At 65.7% G+C, this 17,528-nt stretch overlaps 2 protein-coding genes across 3 annotated transcripts; both read left to right on the top strand.

The window, feature by feature from the left end:
• Positions 1-1,398: 1,398 nt before the first annotated feature.
• On the top strand, positions 1,399-6,412 carry ATP6V0C (ATPase H+ transporting V0 subunit c). The gene is made up of 3 exons (XM_004474880.5): positions 1,399-1,586; positions 5,446-5,629; positions 5,714-6,412. Exons 1-3 carry the CDS (start codon positions 1,508-1,510, stop codon positions 5,916-5,918), a joined length of 468 nt encoding a protein of 155 aa, XP_004474937.4. The 5' UTR covers positions 1,399-1,507; the 3' UTR covers positions 5,919-6,412.
• Positions 6,413-6,520: 108 nt separating this feature from the next.
• On the top strand, positions 6,521-15,169 carry AMDHD2 (amidohydrolase domain containing 2). 2 transcript variants are annotated; one of them, XM_058286601.2, is made up of 12 exons: positions 6,521-6,664; positions 6,741-6,877; positions 6,957-7,096; positions 8,727-8,867; positions 12,870-12,924; positions 13,045-13,257; positions 13,331-13,419; positions 13,502-13,646; positions 13,711-13,818; positions 13,938-14,006; positions 14,611-14,712; positions 14,936-15,169. In XM_058286601.2, the coding sequence occupies exons 1-12, from the start codon at positions 6,585-6,587 to the stop codon at positions 15,022-15,024; spliced, it is 1,368 nt and encodes a 455-aa protein (XP_058142584.1). In that variant the 5' UTR covers positions 6,521-6,584; the 3' UTR covers positions 15,025-15,169. The 2 variants fall into 2 exon arrangements, with proteins under 2 accessions (XP_058142584.1, XP_004474908.1); XM_004474851.4 differs by lacking the exon at positions 8,727-8,867.
• Positions 15,170-17,528: the final 2,359 nt, after the last annotated feature.

Genomic DNA, 17,528 nt, shown 5'->3' with positions numbered 1-17,528 from the left:
GAGGGTGTGCAGCAGAGGGCAGCCTGACAGATGTGCCTTGCCTTGCAGAAAGGGCCATCCCCAGTGACCTTGGCAAGGGCAAGGAGCTGGGAGGGTAGCCTGGCGGAGGTGCTGCCTGAAGGTCTCTCTCTCAAGAACCTGGAGCAGGGGCCAGAAGGGGTGGGAGGCCGGGGGTGTCCAGCAGCACCTGTCTCCTTCCGTCTGGCTGCTTATTTTTAGGAGGTACCCGTGGCCTCTACATGGGAGGCGGGCACTCAACCACCGAGCTGCATCCAGTCCCCTCCTCTTGCTTTTGAAACTGAACAGACCTGGGCACTGCCCAAGGGTGGCAGACCCCGCTCAGCCACAACGGAAGAGGGCTTGGGGAAGGGTCCTGCCGAAGACGGTGGGGCTGCGGGTCCAGCTGCGGTCCAGTGACACCTGCTGGGGGGGGTGGGGCAGGGAGACCCAGGACCAGGTGATGGTGCCCAGGGCTCCTGGGGGTGGAGATAAGGCAGTCAGGCGGTGCCAGGGGCCGTGTGGGGTCAGCCGGCCATGACAGTGGGGCCCGGCTGCCTGCAAGCAGAGAGGGGGCCTGCGGGCGTGGGCTTTGCGTGTGGGGCTCGCGGGGACAGGCGGCAGGACGGGGATCCTGGACAGGTGACAACATGGACGGGACTTCGAACCGGTCATGCCTGTCTGGAGGGGCACGGACCCCCCACCTGATGTCTGGGAGGGACATCAGGTGGGAGGGGACACAGGTGGGGAGGGGTCTCTTTTTCCTCCGAAGGGAGGGACGAAATCACACCTGCTGGATGTGGAGGAGATGGCGTTTGGGGACGCGGCGGGCGGGTCGGTGCAGGCCGCGCCCGGGGCGCCGCGCGTCGACTTTGTCCGCTCAGACCCTCGGCTCGCCCGGGGTCGGGGGGCCGTCCCGGGGTGCCGAGCTGCGCCTCGGCGCTCAGAGAGGGCCAAGCCCCGCCCCGGGGTCAGTCCGCCGGGGACGCGGGCTCGCGGCGGCGGCGGCCGGAGATTCCGGACCCGCGCTGCCCACGCATCGAGAAGCTGAGCTCGGAACCGAACCCCGGGCGGCGGCGGCGCGCGGCCCGCAGGGGAGGCGGGGCCGTGGCCGGGCCCCGCCCCTATGCTAATGAACGCGCCCCGCCCCGCCTCGGCCCCGGCGCCGGACGAGACCAACGCCGCGGGGGCCGCGAGGTGGCGGCGCGGGGTCCCGCGTCCGTGGGGCCGAGGCGGGCCGCGGCGGCGGGGCCCAGGCGCGCGGGCCCCAGGCGCCGGGGCGCAGGGCGGGGCGTGCGGCCGGCGCGGAGCGGAGGGTCCCCGCGGCGCGAGGTGGTGCGGCCCTCGGGGGCGGGGCGCGGGTCATGTGACGCGGCGGCGGCCGCCATTTTGCTCTGCGGAGCTGGTATTTAGAGCGCAGCGGCTGAAGGGCCGGGTCGCCTCCGCCGCCGCCGCACGCCTACCCGCCGCCCGCGCCCCCGCCGCCCAGCGCCCCCGCCCCGCCGCCGCCATGTCCGAGTCCCGGGGCAGCCCCGAGTACGCCTCCTTTTTCGCCGTCATGGGCGCCTCGGCCGCCATGGTCTTCAGCGGTGAGCGCCGCGCCTGCAGGGACCCGGGGCGCCAGAGGCGCGCGCGGGGCTCGTGCGGGGCTCGTCCCCGTAGCGCGGCGGGGTCCGGGCGGTGACGTCACGGGCGCCCTCCCGAGCGGTTGGGGGTGCCCGGCGCTTCCCGTGGCCACGGGTGGGGGTCGGGGCCCCGAGGGCGGCGGGCTCTGGCCTTCTCGGGGGGCTCTGGCTCCCGCAGCGCCGCCGGCCGGGCCGAGCCGGTGCGGGGGTGGGGCGGCGCCTCCGCTGCCATCTTAGCCCCGCGAAAGAGGAGAGGGAGGCTGGGGTGGGGGCGCGCGGTCCTGCGCGTGCTCCACGCCCGCCGCCCCCCCCCCCCCAGTCCTGCGGGCGGGGGTGACATCACGCCTCGGAAAAGCTCCCTCACCGCGTGGGCGGGGGCGGGGATCGGGCCTGGGAGCCCCTCGGAGCAGTCCCCAGCGCACCCGGACCGGTGGGAACCGGCGTCCCCGCCGAGACCCTTGCCTTGGCGGCGGCCGGGCCTCAACTGAGGGCAGATGAGTCTGACCATATAGGCAGGTGTTTCCGGTTGGGGCTTGCTGCGGTTTCCCAATAACCCTGCCAAGTGCAGGCTGGTTGGGAAAGCAGGGCGGACGGCCTGATCCTGAGATGGGAAGGGACCCAGGGTGGGAGTCTGGAAATGGGACGGGGTGGGGTGCGGGCGGCGGTGAGGGGGTCAGACCGCTCAAGGGCGAAGGATGGGTGTCTGGGAGGCAGGTACGGCCCCAGCCCTCCGCCATGTGGCTATTGGCCGGGGGTCTGTGCTGTGGGCGTGGGTGAGAGGGTGGCCGCGGCAGGGACCTCAGGTGCCACCATTTATAGGACTGGGTCTTTGGGGGAGGGAGAAAGAGTCTTCCAACTCGGTCCCCAATGAATGAATGAATAAATGAATGACCTTCTCGTTGCCGGGCCTCGGGTTGGGAGGGGCTGCCCTCGGCGTGAGGGAGGGGCTTTCCAGGGTTTTGATGGCATCCTTTTCCCTTTTCTGAGGTGACAGTTGGGTCTCCCTCACGCTGAGCTAGGCCTTCACAGTCCTGGGGTGTCATATTTATCTGGGAGAAAGGCAGGCCTGGAATGTGGGAACTGGGCCCGGCCCGGGGAGTGGGGGGCGGGGAGGCCTGGCCTGGCCTAAGCCCCCACTGACTGGTCCGGCCTGGTCTCAGCCTCCCGGGGTAGGGCCGGCTTTTGGCTGTGACCCCGCCCTACCTGGTGAACTGGGAGGCGCCCTGTGGAGGTATGTGGAGGGTTTGAACTCCAAACACAGCCTCTGCTGACAGTAAACAGTGGACGGGGCCCCTGGGGTCTGCACTTCCGCTGGCACCAGCCTCCGGGCGGCCTGCTCTTGGAGCCTCTTCACCCTGGCTGCTCCCCGCTCCTGGCCTCTGCTCCTGGGTGCTGCCAGGCATTCCTTCTGCCTGCCCCCTGGCCACCTGTGGGTTGCAGTCAGCTAACCTGGATTGAGCCCCACCAGTGTTCCAGGCACTGGGAAGGCACCAGTGAGCAAAATAGGGTCCCTGCCGCCGTGGCACTGTCATTCCTGCCATCATCGCTTGCACCTGAGCTGGTCCACTGTGCCCTTTTTCCACACTCCGCTTCTCCTGCAACCAGAAGCCCGCAGAGTTTTTCAAGTAACCAAGAGGGGTCCCTGGCCCGGTGCTCTCCTGCGTAGTTCTGGGGCCTGCCAGCTCCCCTGCCCACACGGACCTCGGTGGCCCTACGGGAGCAGCCTTCCCCCTGGCCAGGGGGTTGACTTGTGACTCATTGGTCCCTGTAATCATGGCGCTTTCTCCAAGACTTGTCTTCATCTTCTGAGTCTGCCTCTTGGCATTTGAACGGGTGCTTTGGGTTTTGGCGGAGCCGCCAGGCTGACCCCAGGCTCTGTGGAGCTCGGGGCCTAGCCCTCCCGGCCCGCCCGGAAGAGGCCAGGCACGGCCTTTGGGACCCCCTCCCCCCGCCCCCCACTCCAGCTTCCCTTTTTTCTTGGCTTATGACAGAAGTCCTGCTGATTCTTTGTTCATCACTTCTTCCTTTGAAGCTGTCAGTTGCTCCTTTTCCGTATTTTCTGTGACTTCCTCCTTGCCAGTCAGCACTTCGGCTCTGGTCTCGTGTTCCTGGAACTGCCTCCCGGCTTTTCGTGCCTCCACTCAGTCCTCCCCTCGATGCCGAAAGGTCCTCCTTCCGGAACCCCGTCAGGATTGGCCTGTGGAGCTGGTGTCCGAGGCTGTCCTGGCAACCCGCTGTTCCCCTGTGCCCGGCTGGGCCAGCTGCTGTCGCTCGGGCTCTGGACAGTCGTCCCTGCTCCTTCCCTTTGTTCCCCTTTTCTTCCTTGGCCCCCTCCCTCACCAACATGATCTCCCTGCTGCCCTCTGGAGCGCAGGGCCTCGCTTGCTTCCTGTCTCTGGTGGTACCAACGTCACTGTGTTCCCCCTGATGTCACGGGCCAGCCTCCCACCCACAGCTGTAAGTGGTGGCACTGGTCACAGTCACATTGAGGCAGCCTGACACTGTGCTGGGCTGCAGCAGGGCCTCCCAAAACGGTGTTAGCCGCCAGGAGAGTTCTAGGAGCCTTAAGACAGGCCTGAGCCCCAGGCGGGAGGTGCCCAGGGGCTGGGGTGCTGTGGGGGGGCGTGCGGAGCCCTCGGCCTGACGCTGCCTCCTGCAGTTGCTCCCCACCCAGCCTGACCGTCACAGCTTTGCTCAGGCTCCCCCCGAAGCCCTCCCCCCTCTGCCATCTCCTGGAGCGAGCTGCTGCGTGTGGAGGTCATGCGTCTACCTGCCCGGCTGGACTTGGAGTCAGTGCAGGCAGAGCCTGTCTGACCTCACCCCTGCTAGGCCCTGGCCACAGGGCAGGTGTCTTTCTTGGCCCAAATGGATGAATAAAGTGTGTGCAGGAACGGTGGCCCCTTCCACTCCTGACCCAGCTGTCCTGTGGAGCAGGCCCTCTGTCCCACCTCTCTGTGCCCCTAATGACTAGGGCCCAGGTCAGCACCTGTACTGACCCCAAGGACACTTAGGGCTCTGCACTGCTCTGTGCCAGCGTCACCTCGGCTCCCAGGAATACATGGGGGAGGCAGCATTTCCTGGGGGAGCTGGGTGGGCCTCAGAGGCCTGCCTGCCTTCGCTGCCACTGGAGTCTCCAGGCCCCTGGGGTGTGCTGTGCTGCAGCCTCGCAGCCAGGCTGGGTGCTAGGTCCCTGCCTTGACGGCAGAGGTACAGCCAGTCGATGGGACGCCAGCCCTGCCAGGGGGTGCTCAGGGTCAGGAGGGGAAGGACTGGCCTGGGGGCCCAGGACCTGCCCGGCTGGCTCCTCCGGACCCTGAGCCACCCCCCGCGGAGTCCGCAGCTGCTCTGCCGGCATGTTGTCCCTGGGCAGACCCTGGCCTGCCGCCTCGAGGCTGTGGACATGTTCGGCTTGCACTCTTCCAGGCCTTCGCTGATTGGGGTTCCTGGGCTCCTGCTGGGATGGAAGGTGCCCTGCGCCCTTGACCTGGGGCCCAGCTGCCTGCTCCCACGGTGCCTGGGCCGCCGGTCCTGGCTCCACCTTCAGGTCTTGAGCTGCAGCTGAGGGCCCTTGAGAGCACAGGGTCACTGCAGTGGGCTGTGGGGCTGATGAAGGGGGTTCATGGCAGAAGAGGCCCAGAGAGCCAGGGGGCCTCTGCTGGAGGGCGTGTCAGGCTGCCTTAGGGGTGGGCTCTCAGCTAGAGGAGGGCAGCAGCTAGCTGGGCAGCTGGGGCATGGGCACCCACCATCTTGGGGGACTCTGCCCCCAGTCAGTTGCCTCGTACAGCTCCCAGCGCCCTGGGCTCACCTCCCCTCCCTCCTGCAGCTCTAGGCGCTGCCTATGGCACGGCCAAGAGCGGCACAGGCATCGCGGCCATGTCTGTCATGCGGCCCGAGCTGATCATGAAGTCCATCATCCCTGTGGTCATGGCTGGCATCATCGCCATCTATGGCCTGGTGGTGGCCGTCCTCATCGCCAACTCCCTGACGGATGACATCTCTCTCTTCAGGTGAGAGCTGGGTGCCCCCCACCCAGGGGAGGGTGCCCCAGGGCCCGTGGGCAGGCACTAACACCCATGGCTCTTCTCTCCTAGGAGTTTCCTGCAATTGGGTGCTGGCCTGAGCGTGGGCCTGAGCGGCCTGGCGGCTGGCTTTGCCATTGGCATCGTGGGGGATGCTGGCGTGCGGGGCACTGCCCAGCAGCCCCGGCTCTTCGTGGGCATGATCTTGATCCTCATCTTCGCTGAGGTGCTGGGCCTCTACGGCCTCATCGTCGCCCTCATCCTCTCCACCAAGTAGCACTGCGGCCGGTTCCCCAGATCCGATGTAAAGACCCCTTTCATTCCAGAACAGCCCGACTCGCACGCCCGGGGCCGCCCCTAGTAGCTGGTCTTGTACATGCGCAGTGTCTTAGTGCCCGTGGTCTGTCGCTCCCAGCCTTGCCCCCGGCCCGCCCCATGTGTGGACATCTGGCCGCCACGTCCCCTGGGCCCTGGCCCGGCAGGACGCCGGCGCCACCCGCCACCTGCCACCCTCGAGTGCCCCGTGCATACGGATGAATTAGAGCTGTCATTTTCTCTTCACTGGATGTTTATTTATAAAAGATTCGACCCTTCCATGCGTCTGTGCAGTGCCCTCGTGTCCCCCTCCCTGTAGTAGCCCTAGCTAGAGCGCCGCCTCGTGGGTTGTGTGCCGAGACTCCCCTGGAGCGGACGCCCGGGGCCTGGGGGGCGGCGTGCGGGGACCCCGGGGCCTGGCGCAAGAGCTGTGTCCAATAAAGTCCTCGGATGTGACTGGAGCCTGGTGTCTCGCGGGTCGTGTGGGGCCCCGGCTGGCGGGAGGGGGCGGTGCACGCCCGCTGGCCGTCACGTGGGCCGTCGGGCAGCTGGTCACGTGCGCGGCGGTCACGTGCGGCGCAGTCAGCTGAGCGCCCCGTGGCTCCGCCCCGCGGGCAAGCGGCTCAGGATGCGCGGGGGACGGGACGCGGCGGCCCCGGTGCTGCGCTTCACCAACTGCCGCCTGCTGCGCGGCCCGAGGCTGCTCAGGTGCGCGGGGTCCCGGGGGGCGCGGGGGCCGCGGGCGGCGCGGGGCGGCCCCCCGACCCCGGCCGCTTGTGCGCAGGGAGGACCTGTGGGTCCGCGGGGGCCGCATTCTGGACCCGGAGAAGCTGTTCTTTGAGGAACGGCGCGTGGCCGACGAGCTACGGGACTGCGGGGGCTGCATCCTGGCGCCCGGCTTCATCGACGTGCAGATCAACGGTGCGGCGCGGGGGGCGCGGGGGCCCGGGAGCCGGGGAGGGCCCGGCAGCCTCGCGTGAGCCCTTTTCTGTGGCCGCAGGCGGATTTGGCGTCGACTTCTCTCAGGCCGCCGAGAATGTGGGTGCGGGGGTGGCGCTGGTGGCCCGGAAGATCCTGTCGCATGGAGTCACCTCCTTCTGCCCCACGCTGGTCACGTCCCCACCCGAGGTCTATCACAAGGTGAGCTGGGACCCAGCCAGGGATCCCGCCCCACGCCCCCCACCCCAGCATGGCCCTTGGACCTGCCGCACCCTGCATCCAGCTCCTGGCCTGGCAGGGGTGGCGCCCTGGCCCTCTGCCCACCCCTCGCATTGCTGCCTCAGCACCTTTACCTGCCACACACCCTCCCCACCTGGCCAGCTCTTTGACCAAGGTCCCCGGGGACCTTGTTGCCACATTCAAGAGCAGCCCCTCAGGTTTCTCTTCCCCAGCGTGCCCCTGGTACATGACTCAGCTGGCAACACCTTCCAGGGTAGCTCCATTGTCTCCCCGCAGGCGTCCTGGTGCCCTCGCTGCCTACCCGCCCCCCCCCCATCTAGAAGTCCTGGGGTTCAGTTCTTTTAAAGTTACTGTCTGCAGGTTCTCACTGTGCTGCCCCACCCTGAGCCATCTGAGATGGTTAGTTCCCGTCCAGCCTCTACTCCTCAGCAGTTAGCCCTGCACTTCCTGAAAACGCCACCCTTTCTCAGGTGGCCGTAATAGCTCCTGTGGGAGTTAACACTGTCACGGTACTTTAAGCTGCTGCTTGTGCTCCAGTTCTGTCACCTGTTGTGGTGGCACCCTCCATGACATGTCCTTTTGCCCCAGGATCAGTATTGTGTTCCTCCAAGTCCCTGGTCTGCATTGACCACCCACAGGGCCTCCTGGGTGGGAGGAGGTGGGGGGTGCTGTGGGTTCTGGGTCTGGGCTTCTGGCTTCCTTGAGGGCCTGGGAGGTGCAGGACAAGTCCTGATGCCTCTCGGAGAGCCACAGCAGCCCTCTCCTAGGGTTGGCAGGCAGGCAGCCCTGTGCTCGGCATGCATTAGGTGCTTTGTGAATGTTAGCTGTGAATGTCTTTCTGGAAACGCCCTCGGCTCTCCCACCACGGAGCTGACAAGTCAAAAACCAAACTCATCTTCCTGCTGCAAACCGACCCCTCGCCATGCGTTTTCTCCGCTGGTCATCGGCCCGTGGGTCCCCGTGCCTGGAATCGAAATATGCTTCCCTTCATCTCCCTTTTGTTTCCTCCCTTGCCAGTCCGTCCGTCACCACCCTCCCCATTGGAGCCTCCTAAGGGAGGCCCCAGGCCTGCCCTCCCAGCCCTGCCCGAGGACCTTCAGGGTCGATGGGTGCCACTCCTCAGCATTCCCGTTCCTGCCTGTGCCCGGCACATTCCCTCTCGTGCCCCAAGCCCCCGCCTGGACCGCCTTGGCCTTGGGCCGCCTGGCGCCCTGGCTGCCTCTGCAAGGCCGGGCCGCCCATCTCCTGGCACCTGTTGGGTCTCCCTCGGCAGGAGTTTCCTATGGGTAAAATGCATCTTAAGTTTTCTTCTGGACACCTATCACAGTCCAAAACCCTTGACAAGTGCTTGTGGGATGCAGGAGCTGGGAGGCAGAGCGCAGACTGAGGGATGGTTGAGGCCACGGAAGACTTTGAATAGAAGTTGTTGTGGTTGTTGTTTTTTAGACTTATTTTTTATTTATTTCTCTCCCCTTCCCCCGGTTGTCTGCTCTCTGTGTCCGTTCACTGTGTGTTCTGCATCCGCTTGCGTTATCCGGTGGCACTGGGAAACTGCCTCCCTTTTTTTAATTGTGTCATCTTGCTGTGTCAGCTTTCTGTGTGCGGCGCCACCTTGTGCGTGGGGCACCCCTACGTGGCACAGCACTCCTTGTGCACAGCAGCACCGCACTTGGGCCAGCTCACCACACGGGTCAGGAGGCCCTGGGGAATCGAACCCTGGACTCTTCATATGGTAGGCGGACACTTTTATCAGTTGAGCCTCTTCTGCTTCCCTGGATAGGAGTTTATACTGGCTTAGAAACTAGGGAACTGCTTGCCTAGCGTACTGGTTAGCAATGGGGCACTGAGGCAAATACCAGAAACCTGTTGGTTTTTATGAACGGTGTTTATCTGGACTAGAAGCTTCCAGTTACCAGGCCATAAAATATGAGTTACTTCCCTCACTGAAGTCTTGCCATGTGTTGGAGCAGGATGGCTGCACGGTCAGCCTGCCTCCTCCTCAGGCTCTGTGGTTCGGCTTCTTCCAATGTCAGCTGTAGGCCATCAGGCTCTCGAGGCTTTGTATGTCTCCCGGGGCTCGAATCTCTCCAGACTCAGGCTTGCATCTCTCTACAAGGTAGCTGTAGACTCCCAGGTGAACAGCTCGTCTCTTCCCGGGGCCTCTGCTGTGTCTGTGGAGTCATCTCTATTCCTCTGTGTTGTTCTCCTGTGTGCTTACTTGCCGGGCTCCAGCTCCAAACTCCAGCATCAAAACTCCCATCTCTGTCCTTTACGGTGTCATTTATGTTAGTTCCCACCCACCAAGGGGTGGGGACTCAACACCATTGATGATGTGGCCCAATCAAAGCCCTAATTGCAATTGAATCAAGTAAAAGGGAAACCTCAGACCAGTTTACAAACATAATCCAATATCTTTATTTGGAATTCATAAACAATGTCAAACCTGCTACACCTAGATATCCCTTTCTCGCCTGCCACCCCACCTTCCTCCAGGGCCCACCCACACTGCATGCACTTGGCACTTGGCTTGCCAGCTCGCCAGACGTTAGCCAGCTTTCTTGTCATGGCGTTCTGGCCCATGAGGACCACTTGCTCCTTTTCTGTAGTCTCGGACTCTAACCTTGCTCCTTGCTCTCCTGGAAGGCAGATTGGATCTTAATGTCTCCCCAGGGTGGCGCCAGGCCCCACCCACTCTCTCCACTGTGACCTGCCGCTTCCCTGCCTCGCTCCTGGCTCATTCCTTCCACTTCTGAGCTATTGTTCATTCTGTTTTCTCTTGGAATACTCAATGCTGGGAAGTTGCCTAGAAGTTTCCAGGGGCTTGAGGGGAAGGGTTCTGGGCACTTTTGCTTCACGTGGGTATAGAGATTATTTGGGGTAAGCAAAAGATTTTGTTATTGGACAGTGGTGATGATACCACAATAGTGTGTCCTTAGTGTCACTGAATTGTGTACCTAAAAACAGTCAAGATGGCAAGTTTTATGGCATGTGTGTTATCACAGTTTGAGAAAATAAATCAAGAAAACAAAAGATAAAAACTCAATTCTGGAAATACTCAGCCATTACTTTCTTTTCAGTTATCACACCCCACCCCACCCCGCTCCCAGGTGGCTCCCTTATCTGCTCATAGTTTTTACTTGTTGCTAATTATTTCTTTAGGAGGCACTGGGTACCAGACCCGGGACCTCCCATGTGGTTGGCGGGCGCCCAACTGCTTGAGCCACATCTGCTCCTTGCTTGTTTCTGTTCACTGTCTTGCTCATCGTGTGTTTGTATTTTTATCATTGTTTTTCTCATTGTTTTGCTCGTTGTCTGTCTGCTTTAGGAAGCACCAGGAACCTGGGACCTCCCATGTGGGAGACGGGTGCCCAACTGCCTGGGCCACCTCTGCTCTCAATTATTTTTTTAAATGACTTCCTGTCTCCATTACAAGTTACTCTGTTAACAATAACTAAATAACCATAAACCTGCTTTGGTCTCTCGCTACTCTCCTCCCTCCCCATCTTTGTTCATTCCTCGGTCTTGGTTTTCTCCGTCCTCAGTGAGGCTCTCCGGCCACGTCGCCTGGTAGGAACAGCAGCAGCCCGGGGTTGCCGCCCGCTTCCCATCCCGGGGGTTACCACTCTTGAGTACTTGGCTGGTTCTTTGGGGGTTTGCCTCTCCATTTCTAAAGAGGATGTTTGGATTCCTACTTGATTTTTCCACTTAGGGCACCTTCTCCTTGCTGCCCAGGAGCGATAAGGACCAGCCCTCCCTCAGCCCCTCGAGCCCTCGACCTGTGCTGGGGGCCGGTCGGCCCGGGGATGAGTCTTTAGGACTGGGTGGGGACCCGCCACGGCACTTCCTACCTCCTGGGCTGTGTTCCTGGGAGTTGACATTCTGTGTTTGCTCACCCACCCCCAGGCCTCCTGCCGATCGTCCCGCTCTCCCCGCTCTCCCCGCGGGACACGGAGTCACGGCAAGGGTTCCATCAGTCTCTTTCCGGAGAAGCCTTTGGGATCTGTTGTCCACAGGACCTGCTGCCTGTGCTGTGGGCCGAGCTGCTCTGGGAACTGCTTCCCCTCACTGGGGGGAGCCCTTGCTGGTCTCCTGGGTCCCATGGCCTGTGTCTTCCTCTTTCCTGGTTTGCACCTTCACTTTGGTGAAGCACATCTTCCAGCAGCTTCCAGAGAAAGGGGTCATGAGAGATAGACTTGTCAAAACCTCGCAGGTCTTCATCTTGGCTGCTGCCTTGGCTGGGTGACGTTCCAGGCTGGACACTGTTTGCCTCCAGAGGCTTAAAGGCATTTCTGTGTTGTCTTAATCTCCAGGGTTGCTGTTGAGAAGTCAGATGCCATCTGACTCCAGTCCTTTGTATGTGGCCTGTGTCTTCTCTCTGAAAAATTGTGGGATCTTTTCTTTGCCCCTGGTTCTGAAATCTCAGGAGGACATGCTGGGGGGTGGGGGCCCTGTTCATCTGGAAACTCAGGTTTCTGTTTGTTTCCTTTTCTTGAGTAATTCCTTCCTTTCTAAGTTTTGCTGTCGTCTCTTTCTTGAAGTTCTGCCGGTTGCCGCTGGGCTTTCTGGACTGTTGTTAATTTTTGGTCCCTGTTTTCTTTCTCTTTTGACTTTACTTTCTGGACGTTTTCTCAGCGTTTATCTTCCAGTTTCTCTATTGGGTTTTTCATCTTTGCGCACTTGTACCTTTACTTTTGAGGAGTTTGTTTTCTTTTGAGTTCCTTTTTTATAACTTCCTGTTCTTGTTTCATGGGCACAAGACCTCTCCCCACCCCGAGGGCACTGAAGCTGGCTCTCTGCACCCCCAGCTACTTCGTCTGTTGGTCACTGTCCTTCCTCCTAGAGGCTGTCCCCCGATGCTGGGTGAACCTCGGCCATCTGCTCTGGCCTGCTGGGGGCACCCAGGCTGAGAGGGGCTTCTGGGGAAGACTCTGAGGTCAGGGTCTCTGGGTCCTTTCTTGTGGGCTAGTCAGATTACCAGGAGACTCTCCTGTTTGGCACAGAGGGGGCAGGCCTGGTGAGAGCCGCATGGGGGCGCAGTGCGGTTAGCACTTCCCCTCGTTGCCCGGCTGTCCCGCGGGGCTCCTCGTTGTCTTCTGTCCCCCACTCGAGGCACTGGGGGCTGGGAGGCCTGCTCTTTCCACTGAGCCGTTTTCCCAACGGGCCCTGTGCCCACTTGTCCAGTTCCCAGCATCCTCCTCTGCCCCGGTCTCTGGTCTCGCTGGGTATAGGCCTGGGAACCGTCCCTTTGCGTTTACCTGGGGCCGACCATCTTGCCCCAGTGAGTCTTTCGTCCTCTTTCTGGGCCTGCGCCCCCCTGCCCCCAGAGGCCTCCCTGGGCTGCAGGGGGGTGTCGGGCCTGCCTGTCTTCTCCGTGACACAGAGGTGTCGCTCCTCCCACGACACTGGGCACCTCCCCGATTGTGTCCAGGCTCGGGGCACAATAGGCCAGGAGATCTGCCCAAGCCCCCGCCTCAGGCGGCCACTGTCCCTGCGTGTTGCCCCGAGCCCCTGCCCTGCCTCCTCTTCCTCAGGCCTTGCTTCCTCCCCCTGCCGAGCAGAGGCTGGGCACGGGGACTCGGGGCCTGCAGGCGCCCCCCGCCGAGGCCTAGCGAGGGCCACGCTCTGCCGGGGCCACGTGCCCACCCTCTGACTCCCGGGGCTGGGCCGGGCCCTGAAATCCGACCTTTGGAGGCTGGGCCGCGGGGGCAGGGCCTTAACAGCTGGTTCCCCCCAGGTCCTTCCTCAGATCCCCGTGAAGAGTGGTGGTCCCCACGGGGCAGGGGTCCTCGGTGAGTGGCTGACCCCCTCCCTGCCCCGCGAGGCTGCTGGGTGGGGGGGCCCGGGGAGGGAGCGAGGCAGAGGGCGCGGGAGGGGTGCCTGCTGGAGCACCTCCTGCCGCCCTCGCCCAGGGGTGCACCTGGAGGGCCCGTTCATCAGCCGGGAGAAGCGTGGCGCGCACCCCGAGGCCCACCTCCGCTCCTTCGGGACCAACGCCTTCCGCGACGTGCTGGCTGCCTACGGACCCCTGGACAATGTGCGCATCGTGACGCTGGCCCCCGAGCTGGGCGGCAGCCGCGAGGTCATCCGCGAGCTGACGGCCCGCGGCATCTGCGTGTCCCTAGGTGAGGGGCCAGCCCGGGGCCGGGCGGGGCCGGGCGCTGGCAGGGCCCGCGTCCCCATTGCCGTGGCCCGCAGGACACTCGGTGGCTGACCTGCGCGTGGCCGAGGCGGCGGTGCAGAGCGGGGCCGGCTTCATCACCCACCTCTTCAACGCCATGCTGCCTGTGAGTCGGGCCCCGGCCCCCCGGCGGCGGGAGGGGGCCCCGGGGGTCCTGCCGCCACTCACCGCGGCCCCGCCCCGCCCAGTTCCACCACCGGGACCCGGGCATCGTGGGGCTCCTGACCAGTGACCAGCTGCCCCCCGGCCGCCACATCTTCTACGGGATGATCGCTGACGGCATCCACACCAACCCCGCAGCCCTGCGCATCGCCCACCGCGCCCACCCCCGGGGTGAGCCACTGGGCGGGGGACGGGGGGCGCGCCGGGGGCAGGTCCTCACAGCCCTCCCCCACAGGGCTGGTGCTGGTCACCGACGCCACGCCTGCCCTGGGCCTGGGCAACGGCCGGCACACGCTGGGGCAGCAGGAGGTCGAGGTGGACGGGCTGACGGCTTACGTGGCAGGTGAGCCCCCGTCCCTAGACCACCCCCCGCTGACGGCCCCCCGGCCCTGCCGCGGCGGGAGGTGTGCCTCCTGCGGTACGCAGTCCCCCCCAGCCTGAGCTGGCCCCCTCCGCGCTCAGGCACCACGACGCTCTGCGGCAGCATCACCCCGATGGACGTGTGCGTCCGCCACTTCCTGCAGGCGACAGGTCAGTGAGCTGGGCCAGCGGTGGGGGACCATGCCCAGGGCAGGGTGGGGGCGCACGGCGGCCGGCTCTGGGCCGTGTCCCCTGGGGGGCCCCACGGCTGGGGAGGGCGCGGCGGGCAGGCCTCAAGTCCGGGTGATGCGGATGCAGGTACAGAAGGCGCCCGGAGAAGGGCCCCCTGCCCAGCGGGGGCGCGTGGCCTGGTACTGGGGGCAGCCAGGCGTGGCCAGGCACAGAGCCTGGGAGGAGGCAGCAGAGCGGTGCTGCGGGCCGCAGGGCTCAGGCCGTGCAGGGGTCCCCCACGGGGGCGTCAGGCACGCCTGGGGGAAGGCCCGGGACTGGGGCGTCACCCCGCAGGCCAGGGAACCCGGTTCCCTACACTGGGCGGGGGCGGGGGTGGGGGCTTGTGCTGCGGGGCAGGGGACAGGGGTCTTTGCTGTGCTGGGAGTGCCGGGGGGCGAGGGTGGCAGCCTGGGAGCCTGTCCCTACCCCGTCCCCGCCCCGCGGTCCTGAGCCCTGGCCTCAGGCACCCCGGGCGGGTGTGTGCGGGGCAGGCTGCCCTCAGAGGCAGCTGGGCCGGGGTCTCACGGCGTGCGTGCCCGGGCAGGCTGCAGCGTGGAGTCGGCCCTGGAGGCCGCGTCCCTGCACCCCGCCCAGCTGCTGGGCCTGGAGAAGCTCAAGGGGACCCTGGACTTCGGTGCTGATGCAGGTGAGCGGCCGGGTGGCTCCTGCAGCCTGCACCCCACCCCGGGCTGGGGCAGGCAGGGGGCATGGCCTCAGGTCCCTGCCCCCGGCCAGCCCCATGGGCCTGACTGCTCGGAGCTAGAGCTCTTGGTTCCAGGGCCCGTCTGTCCATCTGTCCCTGGGTTGGGGGCCCTGCTCTCCCCGCTCGGCCCCGCCCTGCCCCCTTCTCCCGGCCGGCTCCCCCACAGACTTCGTGATGCTGGACGACGCCCTCCGTGTCCGCGCCACGTACATCGCCGGCGAGCTGGTATGGCAGGCGGAAGCAGCCGGGCAGTGACCGGGGACCATGCTGCAGAGGACGCCGCCGCTGGGCCGGGCAGGCCGCCAGGGAGCTGGTCTCCAGGGAGCCAGGAGCAGGCCTGCCACAGCCCACTGCCCCAGCCGCCACCCCGGGTCCCGCATAAACACGCGCCCGTGGACGACGCTTTGTCTCGAGTTTTGCTTGTGTTCGGGCCGGAGCCCGTGCCCTGGGCCTCCCGGGGGCGTTGGGTTTTGGGGTGCGCGTCGTGTTCCCGCCTGTCGGGCCAGGGGAGCAGACAGGACCCCTCTGCTGGGTCTGCAGCCGGCGTCCCTGCGGGAGGAAGCGAGGGGGCCTGCGTGGGGGAAGTCAGCAGAGGCGGGGCCTCGCTGGCCCGAGGGCAGAGGCCTGGAGACCCAGTGGGGCCATGAGGGGCTGGAGAGGACACCTTCCGGCGGGAGACCTGTCTGGGTGCTGTAGGGGCGGGGACTCAGGGCCCGTCCGTACTCGGTGTGCTTGCTCAGAGCCCAGTCAGGTGGGCAGGGTGGGGGCTGCCGCCCCCATTCCGGGCCGGGGGTGCGGTCGCCCACCCCGCACAACTCTCAGGAGGGGATCCTCTTGGCCCCAGGCCCTGTGCGCCTCTCGGAGAGGGTCAGGGTTCCCTCGGGGTCTTCTCAGCAGCCCCGCCCCCTGGGCCCGTGTAGGGCCCTCAGCTGTGGGCTCATGCCCCCTGTGCCACAAGCCCAGGTCGCAGGGGGGCTCCCTGGACAGCTGGGAGGTGGCAGGGCCCCGGAGGCCCCACTGGCTCTGCGCTCAGCCAGGACACAGGGTAGGGTCTGGGCGGGGGGTGGGGGGGCCTGGCACAGGTCAGGGGTGGGGGCTGGACTTTCTCCGCAGCTTGGTGCCGGGGCAGGGGCTGTCCCCAGCGCAGTGGGTTGCAGACAGTGTATCGGAACAGGTGGTGCATGGTGCGGCATCCCTGTCTCTGCAGCAGAGCCCCCCAAAGGCAGCGTCTGGGGCTCTGCGGTGAGGACAGATCGTGCACCCTCCAGGGGTTGAGTGCGGGCCCCCGGGAGGTGCACCTCTGAGGCAGGGCTGGGGAGGGGCCCAGCTCAGACAAGCCCCGGATTCACCTTGGGTGCAGTGGCAGCCAGCACCCAGGCCACCTGCGTGCTGGCTGCAGGGACGGCGGTGCAGGGACTGCCCCCAGGCTCACCACGGCCAGGGCCTGCGCTGACTTCTCCGACCTCCGCCATGAAGCCAGAGGCGGCGTGTGTCACCCCATGTTCCAGAGAGCCGGGCACCTCCGGGGCCGGGATTGGAACCCAGCGGGGCACCTCCAAGGGCCCCACCCAGCCCGGCCTCCCTGCCCCTGGGCCAGGAGCAGCTGTTGGGGGGTCGGTGAAGGCCTGCAGAGGGAGCTCGCCACCAGGGCCAAGCCCGAGGCAGGCGACCTGGCTGGGGCGGGGGTGGTTAGGGGGCCCTGGGGAGGGGAATGGAGACTGGCGTTGGGCCTGGCCCAGCCGCTGTGGGTCTGGCGGGTTTTAAATGGGTGCGGTGCCGTTTTCAGTGGCCTTGGGTGGCAGTGGGGCTGGAGACAACGGAAGTGAAGGGACAGACTTGTGCATGGTGTGGGTGTAGACTGGGGAGGGGTGGCATCCACGTGGCTGCCCACGTCCTCCTCGGGGTGTCCCCGGCGGGTGGCTGGGGGCGTGGCATTCACAGAGGTGGAGAGTGGGTAGGAGGGAGGCGGCGATGCCCCGGGGCGTCCCGGCAGGGGCAGGGATGGTACCGGGCAGCTAGTCCGCCTCGTGGTGGGTGTGCTGGGGTCTTCCTGGGCGCAGGCGCGGGCGGGGACAGGCGTGGGTCACAGCACCAGGACCGGCAGTGCGAGCGGAGGCGGCCAGGCGGGCATGGTTGCGGCACCGCGGCTCGCGCCTGCTGTCTGTGGTGCCCGTGCGGGGACCAGGGCCACCTGGCGGCCAGGCCCGGACCTGCGGGGCGGGCCGCGGCCTTGAGATGGACTCGCGTGGCCTGAGTCAGGCCGACGTGGCGCGGGGGCTCTGCTTCCCGAGGCAGCGGAGGGGCGGAGGAGCTGAGGCGGCGCGCCCCTGGCGCCTCGTGGCGGGGTTCCTGGGGTGCCCTCGGGTTCGGTGGGGCACGGAGGCCGAAGGAGCTTGGCCAGGGACAGGAGGGTGCGGGCAGAGCAGGGCGGGGAACGGGTCTACGCGGAGCGGCAGGCGCCGAGGGATGCGGCGCGCTAGTTCCCCCGACGCCGTCATGGGCGCGGCCCGGAGCACAGGGCACGCGGCCCTTCCCGCCCCGCGGTCCCCAGGTGCCCCGCGGTCCCCAGGCGCCCCGCGGTCCCCAGGCTCCCCGCGCCTCTCCGCGTCGTCCTACCCCCGGACGCTCGCGGGCTGGGGGTGGCTCTTCGGGCTGTCCTGTAGCTCGGAGCTGGTCCGGAATCGCGGTTCCGGGTCCCAGGGTGGGTGCAGCGGGGGGTGCAGCACCCAGAGGGTGAGGGAGGGCAACCCCGCCTTGGG

This window comes from Dasypus novemcinctus, chromosome 23, assembly GCF_030445035.2.
Source record: "Dasypus novemcinctus isolate mDasNov1 chromosome 23, mDasNov1.1.hap2, whole genome shotgun sequence".
NCBI classification, from domain to species: Eukaryota; Metazoa; Chordata; class Mammalia; order Cingulata; family Dasypodidae; genus Dasypus; species Dasypus novemcinctus.
Note: the sequence above shows the minus strand (reverse complement) of the source record. Positions and strands in the feature narration are given on the sequence as shown.

Excerpts from the sequence above, each read along its gene's own strand:
- ATP6V0C (XM_004474880.5), top strand. The coding sequence starts at position 1,508 with ATGTCCGAGTCCCGGGGCAGCCCCGAGTACGCCTCCTTTTTCGCCGTC. Across the intron at positions 1,587-5,445 it reads GGCCGCCATGGTCTTCAGCG|CTCTAGGCGCTGCCTATGGC; the intron begins GTGAGCGCCGCG and ends TCCCTCCTGCAG. Across the intron at positions 5,630-5,713 it reads GATGACATCTCTCTCTTCAG|GAGTTTCCTGCAATTGGGTG; the intron begins GTGAGAGCTGGG and ends CTTCTCTCCTAG.
- AMDHD2 (XM_058286601.2), top strand. The coding sequence starts at position 6,585 with ATGCGCGGGGGACGGGACGCGGCGGCCCCGGTGCTGCGCTTCACCAAC. Across the intron at positions 13,647-13,710 it reads CCACCGCGCCCACCCCCGGG|GGCTGGTGCTGGTCACCGAC; the intron begins GTGAGCCACTGG and ends CCTCCCCCACAG. Across the intron at positions 14,713-14,935 it reads GGACTTCGGTGCTGATGCAG|ACTTCGTGATGCTGGACGAC; the intron begins GTGAGCGGCCGG and ends GCTCCCCCACAG.